Below are 14,908 nucleotides of genomic sequence, written 5' to 3'. Positions count from 1 at the left end.
CCAAATACACTTACAAATTACAAGATGGACAGACTTAAAGACTAATAAGATGCACTGCCCAACTGCACCAGCAGGTGGAGGCAGTGTTCAATACGACAGACCTTAATGTCCATTTTACATTTAAACATTTGCCAGACGCTTTTATCCAAAGTGACTAATATTGCATTATCCTGTACATATGTTTCTAAACATGTCCATTTCCTTAGGATGGAACCCACGACCTTGGTGTTGTTAACGCCATGCTCTTCCCACTGAACTACAAGAAAGGCAAATTTTACTCAAAAAATCTGTTGGCTGATAAATCAACAGTGTATTCTCATGCTCGCCATGTGCTTCATAGTCAATCTAACCTTTACAGCACAAACACACCATTATTACATTGTTATTCCACGATTACAACCCAAGCACTGGTGTGATGGCCAAAAACAGTTTAAGTTACTATGGCAACATAGCTTCAGCAGATGCAGTTTATGCAAAGAGCTTTACTTGAGAGTTTCAGCCAGGAAGAAGCTTTGCTGGACGTCATCGTAGGTGGGGTTGGACGAGTAGACATCTTTCACGCCAGAGAATCCTCCACTTACCCGGCAGTATTTATCAATGGCCTGTGGAGAGGATGAAGAAAGGGTTGTAAATTCACACTGCAATATAAAACATGCAGTTCTTAGAAAAAATACCAGAATTTTCCACTGAGATACAGTTAAAGATGCACTAGGGGCGACAGATGTTTTCTTCTTTGGTAGAGCGCATGTCTTTAATCTCAATCACATGCAACACTTACATCAGGAACAGCAAGACTGTCATTTTTACAACTCGATTAAACCACACATTATCTTGTGGTTTCTAAAACAGACTCCTTTATATTTACTCACTGAGCCAGCATTTGGCAAATGCTCATTTTGGCCCCTGTATACAAAAACAACACAGGCTAGCAAAGATCCACAAAACAGATGTGCTATTCCGTGCTATAGCTCAGATAGATTGTTTGTTTATCTGCAATATCAACAACAAATCTTTTTTAATTACCACTGCAAATCAATGTACAGCTATACAGAATGTTACAGCATTCCAGAAATAGAACTACATGGCTATATGAAGCTTCTCAATTTTTCTGCCTTTGTTCTCCAAGAACCAATATTGTTTCATTAGTGCTGCTCCACCCTCTCCAAGCGGGATTTAAGGGGAGAGTGATGCAAGCCATCTGTGCCAGTAAAACACGGCATGATGTGCTCACTTACCTGGAGCAGATCTGCTTTAAACAGCTGTGACGCTGTCGACCCATCTCGCATGGTTATAACACAACAGCAGTTGTGCCGCTCCTGCCTCCAATTAACCCATTCAGCAGAGATTTATAGACACTTTTTCACCACAGATTCACCTTTAACTCAACCCAAGAGCTCTCAATTTACTATCAGAAGAATAGTTATTATTATAATACAGTGCCTTTGGGTTCAGCGTGGGGTTAAAAGCTTTTGTAGCACGACAGTTATATTTCAAGGATGTTCAAGGATGAACTCTGGCAGGGTTATATCTAAATATATTTTTTATTTTAAATTTAGTTTTTTTACATTTCAATGAATTTCCTTTAAACACATTTTACACCTTTAAAATTTTAAGACGTCTATTATTATTTTATTATAATTTTAATTTGAAAAATTCATTTTTAATACGAACATTTCAATGTCAAAGTGTCCAAATTTGAATGTTTCCTTTTTATTTTAATTTACATATATATATATAATTATTTTATTTTTTTCAAATTATTTTATTTTTTTCAATTTATATTTTTTTATTTGAATTGTTATATTTAAATTTCCTTTTATTATGAACATTTTGTATTCAAAGTCAAGAAGTCAATTACATTTTTTTATTTACATTTAATTTTTCAATTTTTCACATTTCCAAATTCACATCTGTGCCTATGCAGTGTAAAGACAGTTTCCTGTCCTCCCTAAATCAACTCTTTGGATGTTTAAGCAACCCAATCAAGCCAACATCAAGACAACAAACAAAACTAACAAACAAAACAAAAACGACATTTGTTTACTGTAACCTCCAACTGACATATCCGATGAGAGCCAAAAAAACATCTTAACAGATCCTTGAGCTAAACGCCTGAGACTTAACAGCAAACAGATGGACACAATACTGTTTATCAAAGCCAAGAACAGAGCAAGAAACAAAAAGAAAATGGAGAAGCTGAGAATCAGGAATGAAAGAGGAGCACAAACAGAGCTGAAGAAAGAGGCAGGACAGAAAATGATAAAGTTGGAATAAAAGAGCAGATAGCAGACGCAGGGATTTGGGTGATGGGAGAACAAGTGAGCTTTAATCTGCATTCTTCAACATTTGACCATAATTGGGAGAGTGAAAATGAGGGGCGAGAATGAGATAAAGACACAGGCACCCGTATGCTCATCAAACAAAGCCCACTGCAGAGGAACATACGAGCACAACAATGAACCCAATCAGAGAGAAACAACCACGCTGCGTTCTCAAGAGCACTGTGGAATTGTCCTAAAACTCGAACGCACTCAAAAATCATAGCACGGGTCTCCCAAGAATAACGCATGACATGCCAGGAGAAGAGATGAAAATAGATGGATGAAGAGATGCAGAAACAGCACTGGTAACAAAAAAAAGGTGAAGATGGAATGACTGGAACTAGAGATGGATGTCACAGGGATGAGATATGAGTTTAGATACGCTTGTCAAACACTTGTCCAGCACACATAGCCTGCCATTATTCTGTCTGTGATGCGAGACTGAACTCTGATGGCTGGAGATACTGTACCAGATCTGCGAGAAGTGAGTTTTCGGTTTATGTAGGCAAGCATATTTAGAGTTAGGATGAAACATTAACAGGTATTGTAGAGTTAACTCATTCGCGGCCAGCCTCTTTAAAAAAAGGTTGCCAGCCTACACCAGCGTTTTTTAACATTTTCACCCAACTTTAATGGCTCACAGTAAAAAACAATATGTCAAATAACAGAGTCTCAGCTTTCAAACAAAAGAAACCGTATTCTTCAGTCTTCATCTGTTCGTTTTTTATCACCCCGTAGATGTGGGTAGGTTTCTTCAAAAATGCATCATTTTGAGATAATTAACATTTTGTCAAAGATTCCGCCCAGATTACACTCAGAACAATCATTAAAAACCACTAAAACATATATGTTCTAAGTTTCTGTAGGGATTCTGTACCTTTCCCCAAAGGTGTGTAATAGCGCCACCTGCTGTAAAACAGTACTAACACTGATTGCCGTAATAACTCGTCTTTGGCGGGGAAACGTTTTTTTTTTAAATGACGAGATAACTCGTCAATGGCGGTGAAATGAGTTAATATATTTGGGATTAAAGGGGTGGGATAAGATTAAGCCATGACTTTTTTTAAATGAGGACATTTAAGGGTCCTTTGTGTAATTATTGGGGGTGCAATAAACCCAAACTTCGCTGGAGAAATGTGTTAAGAAGCACAAACACAGTACTGTAGTCACAACGCTGTTGTGGAGTAAACATACAACCAAAATGCCTACAAAGTTTCCATTTTTAGTTTATGTTGTGCAGAGGCTTGTATGAGTAAGAGATGAAGAAAGATGCTGACCTGCACTGCCTCCCAGCCCCACTGCCTGTATTTGGGGTCGTGTGTGAACCTCCACATGTACCAGTACGTCTCGATGACCTCTGGTCGGAGGATGTAGTACTTCTCATTCTGCCTCACGGCCACCGCCTCCAGACCACTGTCGAACTTAAAGGCTTCTGGTCCGAGCTTCAGCACTGCAACAAAGCCAAAAAGGCCTTCATTAACAAAACCTTGATTTCTCATACTGCTAAAAAAGTGAATCTATCAGTCTGAGAGCTTGATGTGGCTGAGCGTTTCGATTAATCTCGTTATATTAAACACATACGGCTCATTCTCATACTACTATGAGCGGTAACCATGGCAACACACTGTGAGATGTTTCTATTATCATGAAACTCATAACAGATTTTGTTTATAGGCTGTCAATTGTGTGAAATATTTGATATCAATTTATCAGTCATTCTTCACTCACCAGTGCGGTCGTAGCTTTCGTGGCAGGTGTGGGCGATCTCTGCTCCGAGCTGCAGATAGTGTCCAGCTTTATCATCGGGTGACCCATCAGCCCCTAGGGCAAACATGCCACCAGCGAAGCAAGTCAGGTGACCCATCTTCCGCTCCAAATGGCCGTTCTTCCACTCCCCGATGAAAGTAAGACCGCCGTTTGACTTACGGATGAGGTGACGCTCAATAGCCTGTTCGAGGAAAAGAGATAGTGGGGTGTGAAGACTGATGCAGACTCGGAACACTGCAAGTTGTCATGAAAACCAGAAGATCTCACCTCAATGGCATCGTCGTAGGTCTTGCGAGCCTCTGTGTCGGTTTTGTCAGACATAAGCCAAGCTTTCAGCAGGTATTCATAAAAACTATCACCCAGCCCACCCACAGAGGTGTGATCTGCAGAACAAGACAAGAAAAAAGAATAAACCGAGAGGTGAGAGATGTTGGTGGCACAGATTTGAACCTGCCCTGAAGGAAAAGAACTGTTCCTTTAAAACTGCTAATGGTGGGCCAAAGAGCTTTGATATGACTCGAGTCCCAATCTCAAGTCATATTTATTTCTTTAGTTGTAAATCTAATTGTATAAAATGTCTTCGTTACACTTGGAAGGCAAATAAAACATAATGCATACATTAATTATTAAACCCATATTAATCTCTAACAATAACATAAATTATTTTTCGGTTAATAAATCTCTCCTGATGATTCAGCTAATCTAATTAAAATCAATTTTTTACAATCTTAATACTGCATCAGTTCAACCGAAGCAACTAAAAGCCAGCTGTGACTCTTGCTTGTTATTTTACCTGCTCAATTTTGTTTATTCTCTGTTCAAAGCTCAGTCTTTTAATGTCGCTATAAAAGTGTATTCAGCCTTGACACCGACCCTCATTACAATAAAAATGCGCTGAAGTGAGCATGTTTTTGCTTGCATTCATTCAGTGCGGACACACGCCAGCACACACCTAATCATTTATAAACACAACCATTGAGTGTGTGTTCCTCTCTGACAGAGCTAATGATTCCGCGGAGCGTGTGTAATATTTGTGTGTGTGTGTTTGACAGGCCGGGAGTCATTTGTACTGGTAATGGCTTGTAATGGGGACCTACTACAAACCACGTCAACAATCTGTGTTTAGTTATCAGAGGGAGATGCGGAGATTAGGACCGAAACGTTTAAGACATTGACAGAAGCGTGACATACTGTGTGAAGAGGGAAACTAAGCTCGGGGCTTTGTGGTGTGTGTATGCATTTAGACATTTTCAAGCTGGGGTGGTACTGTATGTCTGTATGTATTTGAATCTGAATTCAAATACGCTTCACAACATCTCCAATTTAATAAAAATGACAGAAAAAAAAAAAGAAGATAATTTCGTACACTAAAGGAAAAAAAAGTAAGGTCACTTCAATCTTATTATTCTTACATATTGTTTTCCACATTTCTAAATAACAGAAAACTCATGAAAACTTACAGATCATTTTTCTGTAAAACTATGTATGTAACTATAATATATATATATATAACAACAACATCAACAACAACAACAAAAAATAAGTTACATTTTAGAATCTTCAATGTAGCCTCTCAAAGTCTCTAAAAGGGTAAGTTCAGCAAAAAATAAGAATTCTGCCATAATATATTGACCTGTCCTTAAAACACAAATGACGATATTTTGAGAAATGTTACAGTGGTTTTTTACCATACAATGGAATTCAATTGGGCCCAATGTTGTTTGGTCAGCAGTATTTTTTTAAATATCTGCTTCTGTGTTGTGCAGAAGAAAGAAAGTCATACAGATTTAGACTTACATGAGGGTGAGTAAATGTCTTCAAAAATTACTTCATACATTTAAAGATCAAGTGGATGAAATTTAGCGGCATCTAGAGGTGAGGTTGCGAATTGCAACCAACGGCTCACTCCACTACTGCCCCTCCCTTTTGAAGCAGCACAGAGGCTGACACAGGACAAAGATGTCGTCACATTTTTGCTTCACTGCCAAAGGAGATATCATATTTACGAAACACGCTATGTGGAGCAGTTTGTGTTTAGGGCTACTGTAGAAACAACATGGCGAATTCCTTGCAAGGGAACCCGCAGATAGATATAGCTCATTCTAAGGTAATAAAAACATAACGGTTCATAAGATCTTTATACACCTCTGACGACATAGTTATGTACAGTTGTGTTCAAAATTATTCAACCCCCACTGAAATTGATTGTTTTGGTCGGTTTGACATTGATTATGATCATTCAGTCATCCTGCTTACAATTAAATCAAAGAGGCACTTGTAGGTCAGACAAATATAACATAACATTTATAATGATATAACCACAAATGTCATTTCTGAGCTCACATCATTATAAGTTTTATTCAACCCCCAAGTGACATTCAATCTTAGTACTTAGTACAACATCCTTTTACAGTTATAACAGCTTTTAAACGTGAAGCATAGCTTGACACATGTGTCTTTCAGCGATCTACGGGTATCTTCGCCCATTCATCATGGGCAAAAGCCTCCAGTTCAGTCACATTCTTAGGCAACTGCTTTCTTTAAGTCCCACCAGAGGTTCTCAATCGGATTTAAGTCTGGTGACTGCGATGGCCACTTCAAAATGTTCCAGCCTTTAATCTGCAACCATGCTCTAGTGGACTTGGAGGTATGCTTGAGATCATTGTCCTTTTGAAAGGTCCAACGTCTTCCAAGCCTCAGGTTTGTGACGGACTGCATCACATTGTCATCCAATATCTCCTGGTACTGAAGAGAATTCGTGGTACCTTGCACACGCTGAAGCTTCCCAGTACCTGCAGAAGCAAAACAGCCCCAAAGCATGATTGACCCCCTGCCATGCTTCACAGTAGGCAAGGTGTTCTTTTCTTCATAGGCCTTGTTCTTCCTCCTCCAAACATAGCGTTGATCCATGGGCCCAAACAGTTCTAATTTTGTTTCATCAGTCCACAGAACACTATCCCAAAACTTCTGTGGTTTGTCCACATGACTTTTGGCATACTGCAGTCAACTCTTCTTATTCTTTGGGGACAGCAAGGGGGTGCGCCTGGGAGTTCTGGCATGGAGGCCTTCATTACGCAGGGTGCGCCGTATTGTCTGAGCAGAAACTTCAGTACCCACATCTGACAAATCTTTTCTCAGTTCCTCAGCAGTCACACGGGGACTTTTCTCTACGCTTCAGGTAGCGCACAGCAGTCGAAGTCAGCATCTTCTTTCTGCCACGACCAGGTAGCGTTTCAACAGTGCCCTTTGCCTTAAATTTGCGAATGATGCTTCCTATGGTGTCTCTTGGTATGTTTAACATCTTTGCAATCTTCTTATAGCCATTGCCCTTCCTGTGAAGAGTAATCACCTGTTCTCTTGTCTTCCTGGACCATTCTCTTGACCTCACCATGTTTGTAACCACACCAGTAAATGTCTAGAAGGAGCTGAGTATCACAGTCATTTTAAAGCTGCCTAATTGGTGCTTATTAGGCTTTATTGCTGCTCCCTGATATCCACAGGTGTTTTCAATACCTGATTGAAAACACTTCATTGAACCTCTGTTCTTCAGAGTGGTAGTCTTTAAGGGGTTGAATAATTATGTCAATGAAGAATTCACAAAAGAAACATTTACTACTGTATTACAAAACTAATTGATGTCATTTTAGTTGCATATGGTTCTTTAAGAAGTCCTTGTAGGATTTCATTCTGAATACAATTACAAATGTACACTAAATTCCCTAAAACCATTTACAGCATTGGGGGTTGAATAATTTTGAACACAACTGTATATTATATTATTGGATTTCTGTCAATAGATCCATCAAAAAATTACACATTTTGGACCTTTAAAGCATCTAAGGAATAAGGTGTTTTTCAGAGCAATCTCAATCTGCTTTGACCTTCAAAACATACATTTTTGAGTCACATCAACATGAAAGTTTGTTTAATCCATCTGAGAAACAGCTTACAAACTGTGAAATTTTGGCAGGATAACAGAAAGCGCGATGTGTGCAGATCAGTCTATACTGTATAAAGTATCATAGAGGGGCAAGGCAGGATCCCATTAGCACTGTCACAGTTCATATCTGTCGAGGCTAGCGAGATTTTGCATGTTCAACCCGCTGGGAAAGAGCTAGCACGACGCAGGAGATGAGCTGCCAAAAGCCATTACAGACTTCTTCAGAGGATACCGGAGGTGGAAGACAGATGCAGAGGTGATGGTTTTACACATGAGAGGTGTGAACACGCAAGTGACAGGCTAAAAACCGCATGCTTGAAATGGCTGGTTCATACACAGGGCAAGAGTTAAAAAATAGATGCTGCAGCTAGGCGAAAGGCTGAGTCACGTTACGAAAGCTCCTTTAAATTTATCTCAGTATCTCTTTAAAGATGCATTTTATGCTAATGGGTGTGAGGTACCGGCCTGATGGTGGCAAAACGGAGAAGCTATTATAAATTATTCACAAGGAGAGAAAGAAACGTGGAAAGAAAACTGAGAAGTGATTTTCACAGTGTTGCTATGCGGTCTGCAGGTTGTTGCTGGGTTGTTTTAGGTGTGTGCTTACTAACCTTAACCAAAAGAGTCCATCCATAAATCCCTATGGTTCCTATTTACAGCTGATTTTAGGATGGACTTCAAGACTTGCAAAAGGATCAGACATCAGGTGTGGATGCTGACAGCATGTTTGACAAGGTTACAACAACAGCTCAAGAAGAAAATAAATACCAGAGGAGGAGCAAAAGAACAGGGAAGACAAAGAGAGATACACGAGGTGAGCGTGGGCATGAGCAGAACAGAAAAGACAGCGGTAGAATTCATAATAAGAAGAAAATCTGTGATTAAGATGATGAATAAACAGCACATGCTGTTGCGCAATGAAGCGTGAGATAAAGTTAAGGAATTAGAAAGAAGGACTTCCATTAACCACATGGGCCCTCATTTTACAGCCTCGCCTGGCACCACTGCCAGTCATCAGATGGCTGGATTTCACTTCTGCCAACCAGACACAATTCTCCAGCGCTCTGCTGTTTAAGACGAAATGCATTTAAGGCTTTTGAATAAAAAACAAGGTGAATACAATCAGAGATCCAGGCAAGAAAGCTGTTGAGATGTTTTAACATTAGAAAGTGTACACTTCAAAGAGAATGACAGGTTGAGTCGAAGATCTGGAGGCCCCTGGAGATGATGTTGGGTGGGTGGGGGAGGAGACGGCCTATCATTCATAATTCCGAAAACAGATCTCTAATGCAACTTAATTATATTTTGGACACGCATACCCTCATATGGAACGGTAAAATTTAGCGTGTGTGTTTGTTCACAGTGGGTCGACCAGGATTAGCCTTTGGAAGCAGAGCAGTAATTAAACCCTCATCTCTCTCTGTAATTAAGACTTGGTTAAAACACACAGTGGAGTGTTTTTACTTCACCTAATTACTAATTACATAAAAAGAAAGAACCTTCCTCGCATGGCATCATTATTAAATCTCACTGATCGGTAAGGAGATGAAGATAATCTGCCATTCTGTCGTCGTTCACATTTATAGAATACTAAACCCTGGCGAAGGGATTATGAAAATCATTTGTGTGCGCAAACAAAATTGATACAGCAGGCAGCACAGAATGTAGAATTTGGTAGAATAAGAGGATTTTTGAAAATGAAGGTTTATTTTTTATTTAGTCCTGCCCTGAGCATGTGATTTCACTAAAGAAATGTTAATATAAAGTTCACACTAAAGAATTTCTCAAAATATCCCAGGGCAAAAGTTTACATATCCCAGGTTCTTAATACTGTATGATGTCACATAAACAATCAATGACCGTTTTTATTTCTAGTTATAGTTGTTTAAGGGTTTCTTGTTTGTCATGAGTCATTAGACTGTCACATAATCTTCAAAACAATCACCCAGGTCCTCCACAATCTTTGCTTTTCAGCATTTTGGGATATTTGACTCGTGTCCAGCAGTAACTGTATGATGTTGAGATTCCTCTTTTTACATTAAGGACAATCAAGAGACTCATACACAACTATTACAATAGATAGAAACATTCAGTGCTGCCCACAAAATCAACACCATTCATTTAAAGTCAGGTGGGTGTAAAACCCCTGAAAATGGTTTTGGTGTAAAAAATATACATATATAATTTCCTGAAAAACATTTATATAATTTTTAATCTTCTGAAGAACACTATTGAATGAAAAAATAATATGTATAAACGAAACAACATCATTTTCAGAGGTTTTACACCCACCTGACTTTAAATGAATGGTGTTGATTTTGTGGGCAGCACTGAATGTTTCTATCTATTGTAATAGTTGTGTATGAGTCTCTTGATTGTCCTTAATGTAAAAAGAGGAATCTTAACATCATACAGTTACTGCTGGACATGAGTCAAATAACCAGAAATGCTTAAAAGCAAAGATTGTGGAGGACCTGGGTGATTGTTTTGAAGATCATGTGACAGTCTAATGACTCATGACAAACAAGAAACCCTTAAACAACTATGACTAAACATAAAAAATGTCATTGATTGTTTATACAGTATTAAGAAACAGGGGTATGTAAACTTTTGACCTGGGATATTTTGAGAAATTCTGTTTTTATTTTTTATATCTTTTATTGTGAACATTTCTTTAGTGAAATAACTTGCTCAGGGCATGACTAAATTAAAAATAAACCTCATTTTCGAAAACTCTCTTATTTTTCCAAATGTTTCAGCTTTTTCCAGATTCTGCAAGGGGTATGTAATCCTTTGAGCACTTTTTCACTGCTTATAAACAGCTGTTTAAACAGTGAAATGAGTGGAGGCTTGGATCCCTGTATTCCTTATGTCACAACAAGCGTATTTCAGTCATGCAGAAATGTTCAGTCCATATAAATGGGGAAAGACAGTTATCTCTTAAATTGCTTGAAAGGTCTCAATAAAGCAACACATTCCTGACTAACACTTGAACATAGCATTGACTGTCCCATAAAACTGTCTTACATTTCTATAAAAAAAAAACACCTCTTCCAGATTGTGGACTGAATTTCTTATTGAGCGTTGCAAAACTGTCTTGTCTAATCTGAGGTCCTGTACCAAGGAGTTGTGACCCAGCTAGCAAAGAAATGACAGGACGCTTTGTTAATCACGCATAGAAAGTGTCGGCTGGCCCTACTCACTTTAAACTTTTATTTGGCGAAAATGATGTTCCTCTTATACACAAAAAAAACAAGCAAATGCATTCTTATTTTCCGATAGGACTAAATCATAGTGTTCAACATTTACATTTATGCATTTGGCAAACCCTTTTTCCCCAGGCGACTTACATTGCATTATCCTATACATTTATACTTAGGCATTGCAATCCCCTGGGATCGAACCCACAACCTTGCGTTGTTAACGCAATGCTCATACCACTGAGCTACAGGTTTTGCATACAGTGAAAAATTACAAATGTAAATAATTTAATACTCACGTTGGCCCCAGCGTCCCGTACGAGGGTTCAAATAATTGGGGTACAGCCCATTGGGTCTGTCCATCTTAGCCAGCAGCTTGCGTATGTGCATTACCTAATGGATAAATAAATGGATACAGAAAACAAATGTAATCCACAGAAAAATTCTTCAATAAAGTGATTAAACATACACAAATGTATTTATTACAAATGATCTGAATAAACCCTTTATCTGTGACAGTTATCATACGTGCACTCTGTGTGCAGTTGACATCCATATTATACTGTATATAGAACAGTCACATGTGTATATGTAACATCACAAATATCACAAAATATCACAAACATCACACACAGGCATACCTTCTGGTAGTAGGCAGGGTTTCCTGTCAGATATGTCAGGTGCACAAACTCCATGTGCAGAGTCCCAAACTCAGCCAGAATGCTGCTTCCAGCTGACGCCCAGCCCCAGTTCCGGCCCACACCACTGAAACAAACATGATATTATTTGTGTGTACACGATGTTCCAAACCAGCCTGCAGCAAACATCAGGGTATATACATGAACCATGTGTAGACAATGAAGAATCACCGTGACGTGTTCCCTTCCCTTAACTAAATTCACTTCTGCTTTTTTATCAAGCATAATATCCTCTGCTCCCCTCCTGACTTATTTCCATTCCCACCGTATCCAAAGCATTTACTTGGTCCTGTTTAGAGCATCTGTGTGCGTGTTGACTCTGAAAGCCTGCTCTACATGAATGAGGATTAATAAAGCACAGTTTCTTTCCTTCCCTCAGGATTACAGACACCCTGAAAACACGGTGGTCTGGTCTATTCATGAGCAATTTCTTCTAAACACCCAATTAATTCACAAAAGCCATGTCGGGCTCGATTTGACCCCCCTCCCTTCCGTAACAAAAACATTGATGCATGTTCACAATGCGCAGATTAATTTGGCAATTTTCAGTTTATTCTAATAAAATTATGCGGAGTTAAATAAGAAGAAAGCCACTGGGGTTTACACTGACACATAAGGTCCAAAATGAACCATAATTCTGTTGAAATTTCAGTGGGAAAATGTATCTAAGAGAGAGAGAGAAATGAAAGAAACAAAAAAGACAAAGATGTGGGAATGAAAAGGTAGGTGTGTAGGGATGTAGAGATCTAACATACGTCTTCAGGTTGACCATGGCCCAGGGGATGCCTGTTGGGGTGTTGAAGGCAGGAAGCAGCTTTTCTGCCAGCTGGACAGCCTTCACCTTAAAAACCTGCCAGAGACAAAGAGAAATAAATAATGGAACACGTACAGTACAAAGCAAGACAAACATAACAACAGAATGAATCAAGCTGGCAAAACTGCCAACTAAACTTTATATTCTTCTTGCATTATCAAACCTGCAAAGTCAGAAGAGGTGACAGCCACTTGACCAGTCAGAGGGGGTATTTGTGTTGGGTGCGGTGCTATGGGTATGCGGGCATCCTCCCCATAAGAATTCTTAATTTTAACATGTAAATTATGCATTCTGGAACACCATCTTTTTTACTATTAATAAACCAGCCACAATTTGCTTGTATTTCTTCAGTCTTTTTCAAGTGCACCACATGACACTTATGGAGCAGCAGCTAATCACATGACGTATGATTTAGATGAAGCCTGTACACAAATGAGACCTGTGCTGCTGGCATATTGAGTCAGAATGCCCTCAAATAGTGAGAGCGAGGAAAAGCACAAATGAGACAAAGAATAAACAACTAACACACCTGCATATGTTTATAATCCAACTGTTGCAGAAAATACAAGAAGCTGCAGTGAGATTTGTGCTCTTTTGACTTTTGCGGACAGCTGCAGCCTTTACAAAAAAATAGGAGAACATCTTTTTGGGGGACAGAGCCAAATTCAGAGCTCGTAAATGGATGGTTGATGTCCGAAAGAAAAGAACTTTCTCACTAATTCACTTTCCTTATATGTTTCTGGTTTTATTGTGTACTTCAGTTCACAATATGAAAAACTTGTAAGCTGCATCCTGGTATAAAATGCTCACTATTCATAAAATTAAAACAATTCCTGAACTAAAATCCCACCCTATATATTAAGTGATCTGCAAGCCCCAATTGCTATTGACTTCTTTTCCAGTTTGACGGTGACCCCGTACACCTGTTATACTCATATGTTCAGTGAATAACTAACTTTCTATACACTTAGGAGTTCCACGCACAAACCAGTGGCACACAAAAAGATCGACTTCACACAAGGCAATAGTGCAGATTATTATCTGATCTGTAGAGTAGATGTCAAGCATGCACCGATCAATACTTCTCATTTTCCAGAGCTCCTCTGTGTCACCATCATTTCAATCCCACTAGGTGCTTCTGTGCAGAAATGGCTGAAAAATGTATCTTCCTTATGACTCAGACAGAGACGCGCGATTCTAAGTAGGGTAAGATCTGTTGCTCGTGTCAGAGCTTGGAGTTGTGCAGTTGAGTATTGTGTTTTTTTGTTGATGGGAAGATACAATGAAGAGTGGAGAAAAAAGGCCTCAGCTTTTTAGAGTTCATGCTGATGGTTCTATTTTCAGCCAGTCTAGCAGACGTTTACACAGAGCCTATTAGAATGAGCTGAAACAGCATTCAGACAACAGAAATGCCACAATGCTGTGTTTACATGAAGATCCAGAGAAATAAAACAACAATTTTGAAGAAAGGAAGACAAGGGAACAAAGAAAAAAGATGCTATTTGCCCCCCAGTGTATTTTAAATAGTATGCTTTATACAGTATGCTTTTATAAAACAACATGTGGAACCGTGGAAAAAATGGCATCCCAGTGTCTGCTGAATTTTAACAAAATCAAACATCAGGAGCAACAAAGTCATCCAACAATGTAAAAGACTGACAGCATGACAAGACGCATGAAACTGTGATAAAATTGTTTTTTACTTTTCGTAAAAACATGTAGAAATATGACTGTTGTATTGTTGAAAAGTGAATATGAAGTATTTAGAACCTTGCAGTATTTGAGGTCCGAAAAAATACAGAGCATGTTTTTTCTGTTATTTTGACCTCTCCTTCAGTTTATTTTCTGCAAATCAAAACAATATTTTTATTTGAAATTGGGAGAAAATATTTGCACTTTACCCAAACACATACCTGTAAATAGTATATTTACAAAAACTGAACATGGTCTTTGAAATGGTCTCTTATTTTTTTCCATGGCTGTTTAAATATATATCAACAAAAGAAATATTGGGGAGAGAAATGATCAACATATTTGAAAATGTCACAATTTGGATTGAATTAAAAAAATATTCAAGCCTTTTTGGTGGTTTTCTCAGATTCTACCAGACTGCAATGTTGCAAACAGCCAGTGCAATATACATCTGGAAGAGGAAAAAAAATTGTACG

The 14,908-nt window shown here is 38.6% G+C and overlaps 1 protein-coding gene across 2 annotated transcripts in view; it reads right to left on the bottom strand.

Annotated features, from left to right (window-relative positions):
- Positions 1 to 14,908, bottom strand: part of man1a2 (mannosidase, alpha, class 1A, member 2) — a 76,916-nt gene that overhangs the window by 2,249 nt on the left and 59,759 nt on the right. For both annotated transcript variants that reach the window (XM_056754521.1, XM_056754520.1), the window contains exons 7-13: positions 12,682 to 12,776; positions 11,870 to 11,993; positions 11,528 to 11,621; positions 4,356 to 4,471; positions 4,050 to 4,269; positions 3,599 to 3,771; positions 487 to 602 (exon numbers count right to left, since the gene is read on the bottom strand). In XM_056754521.1, coding sequence (XP_056610499.1) covers positions 487 to 602; positions 3,599 to 3,771; positions 4,050 to 4,269; positions 4,356 to 4,471; positions 11,528 to 11,621; positions 11,870 to 11,993; positions 12,682 to 12,776 — 938 coding nt within the window. The remainder of the gene's footprint in view (positions 1 to 486; positions 603 to 3,598; positions 3,772 to 4,049; positions 4,270 to 4,355; positions 4,472 to 11,527; positions 11,622 to 11,869; positions 11,994 to 12,681; positions 12,777 to 14,908) is intronic.

The sequence above is a fragment of the Triplophysa dalaica genome, chromosome 8 (assembly GCF_015846415.1).
Source record: "Triplophysa dalaica isolate WHDGS20190420 chromosome 8, ASM1584641v1, whole genome shotgun sequence".
Lineage (NCBI taxonomy): Eukaryota > Metazoa > Chordata > Actinopteri > Cypriniformes > Nemacheilidae > Triplophysa > Triplophysa dalaica.
This window is presented reverse-complemented; position numbering and strand designations above follow the sequence as displayed.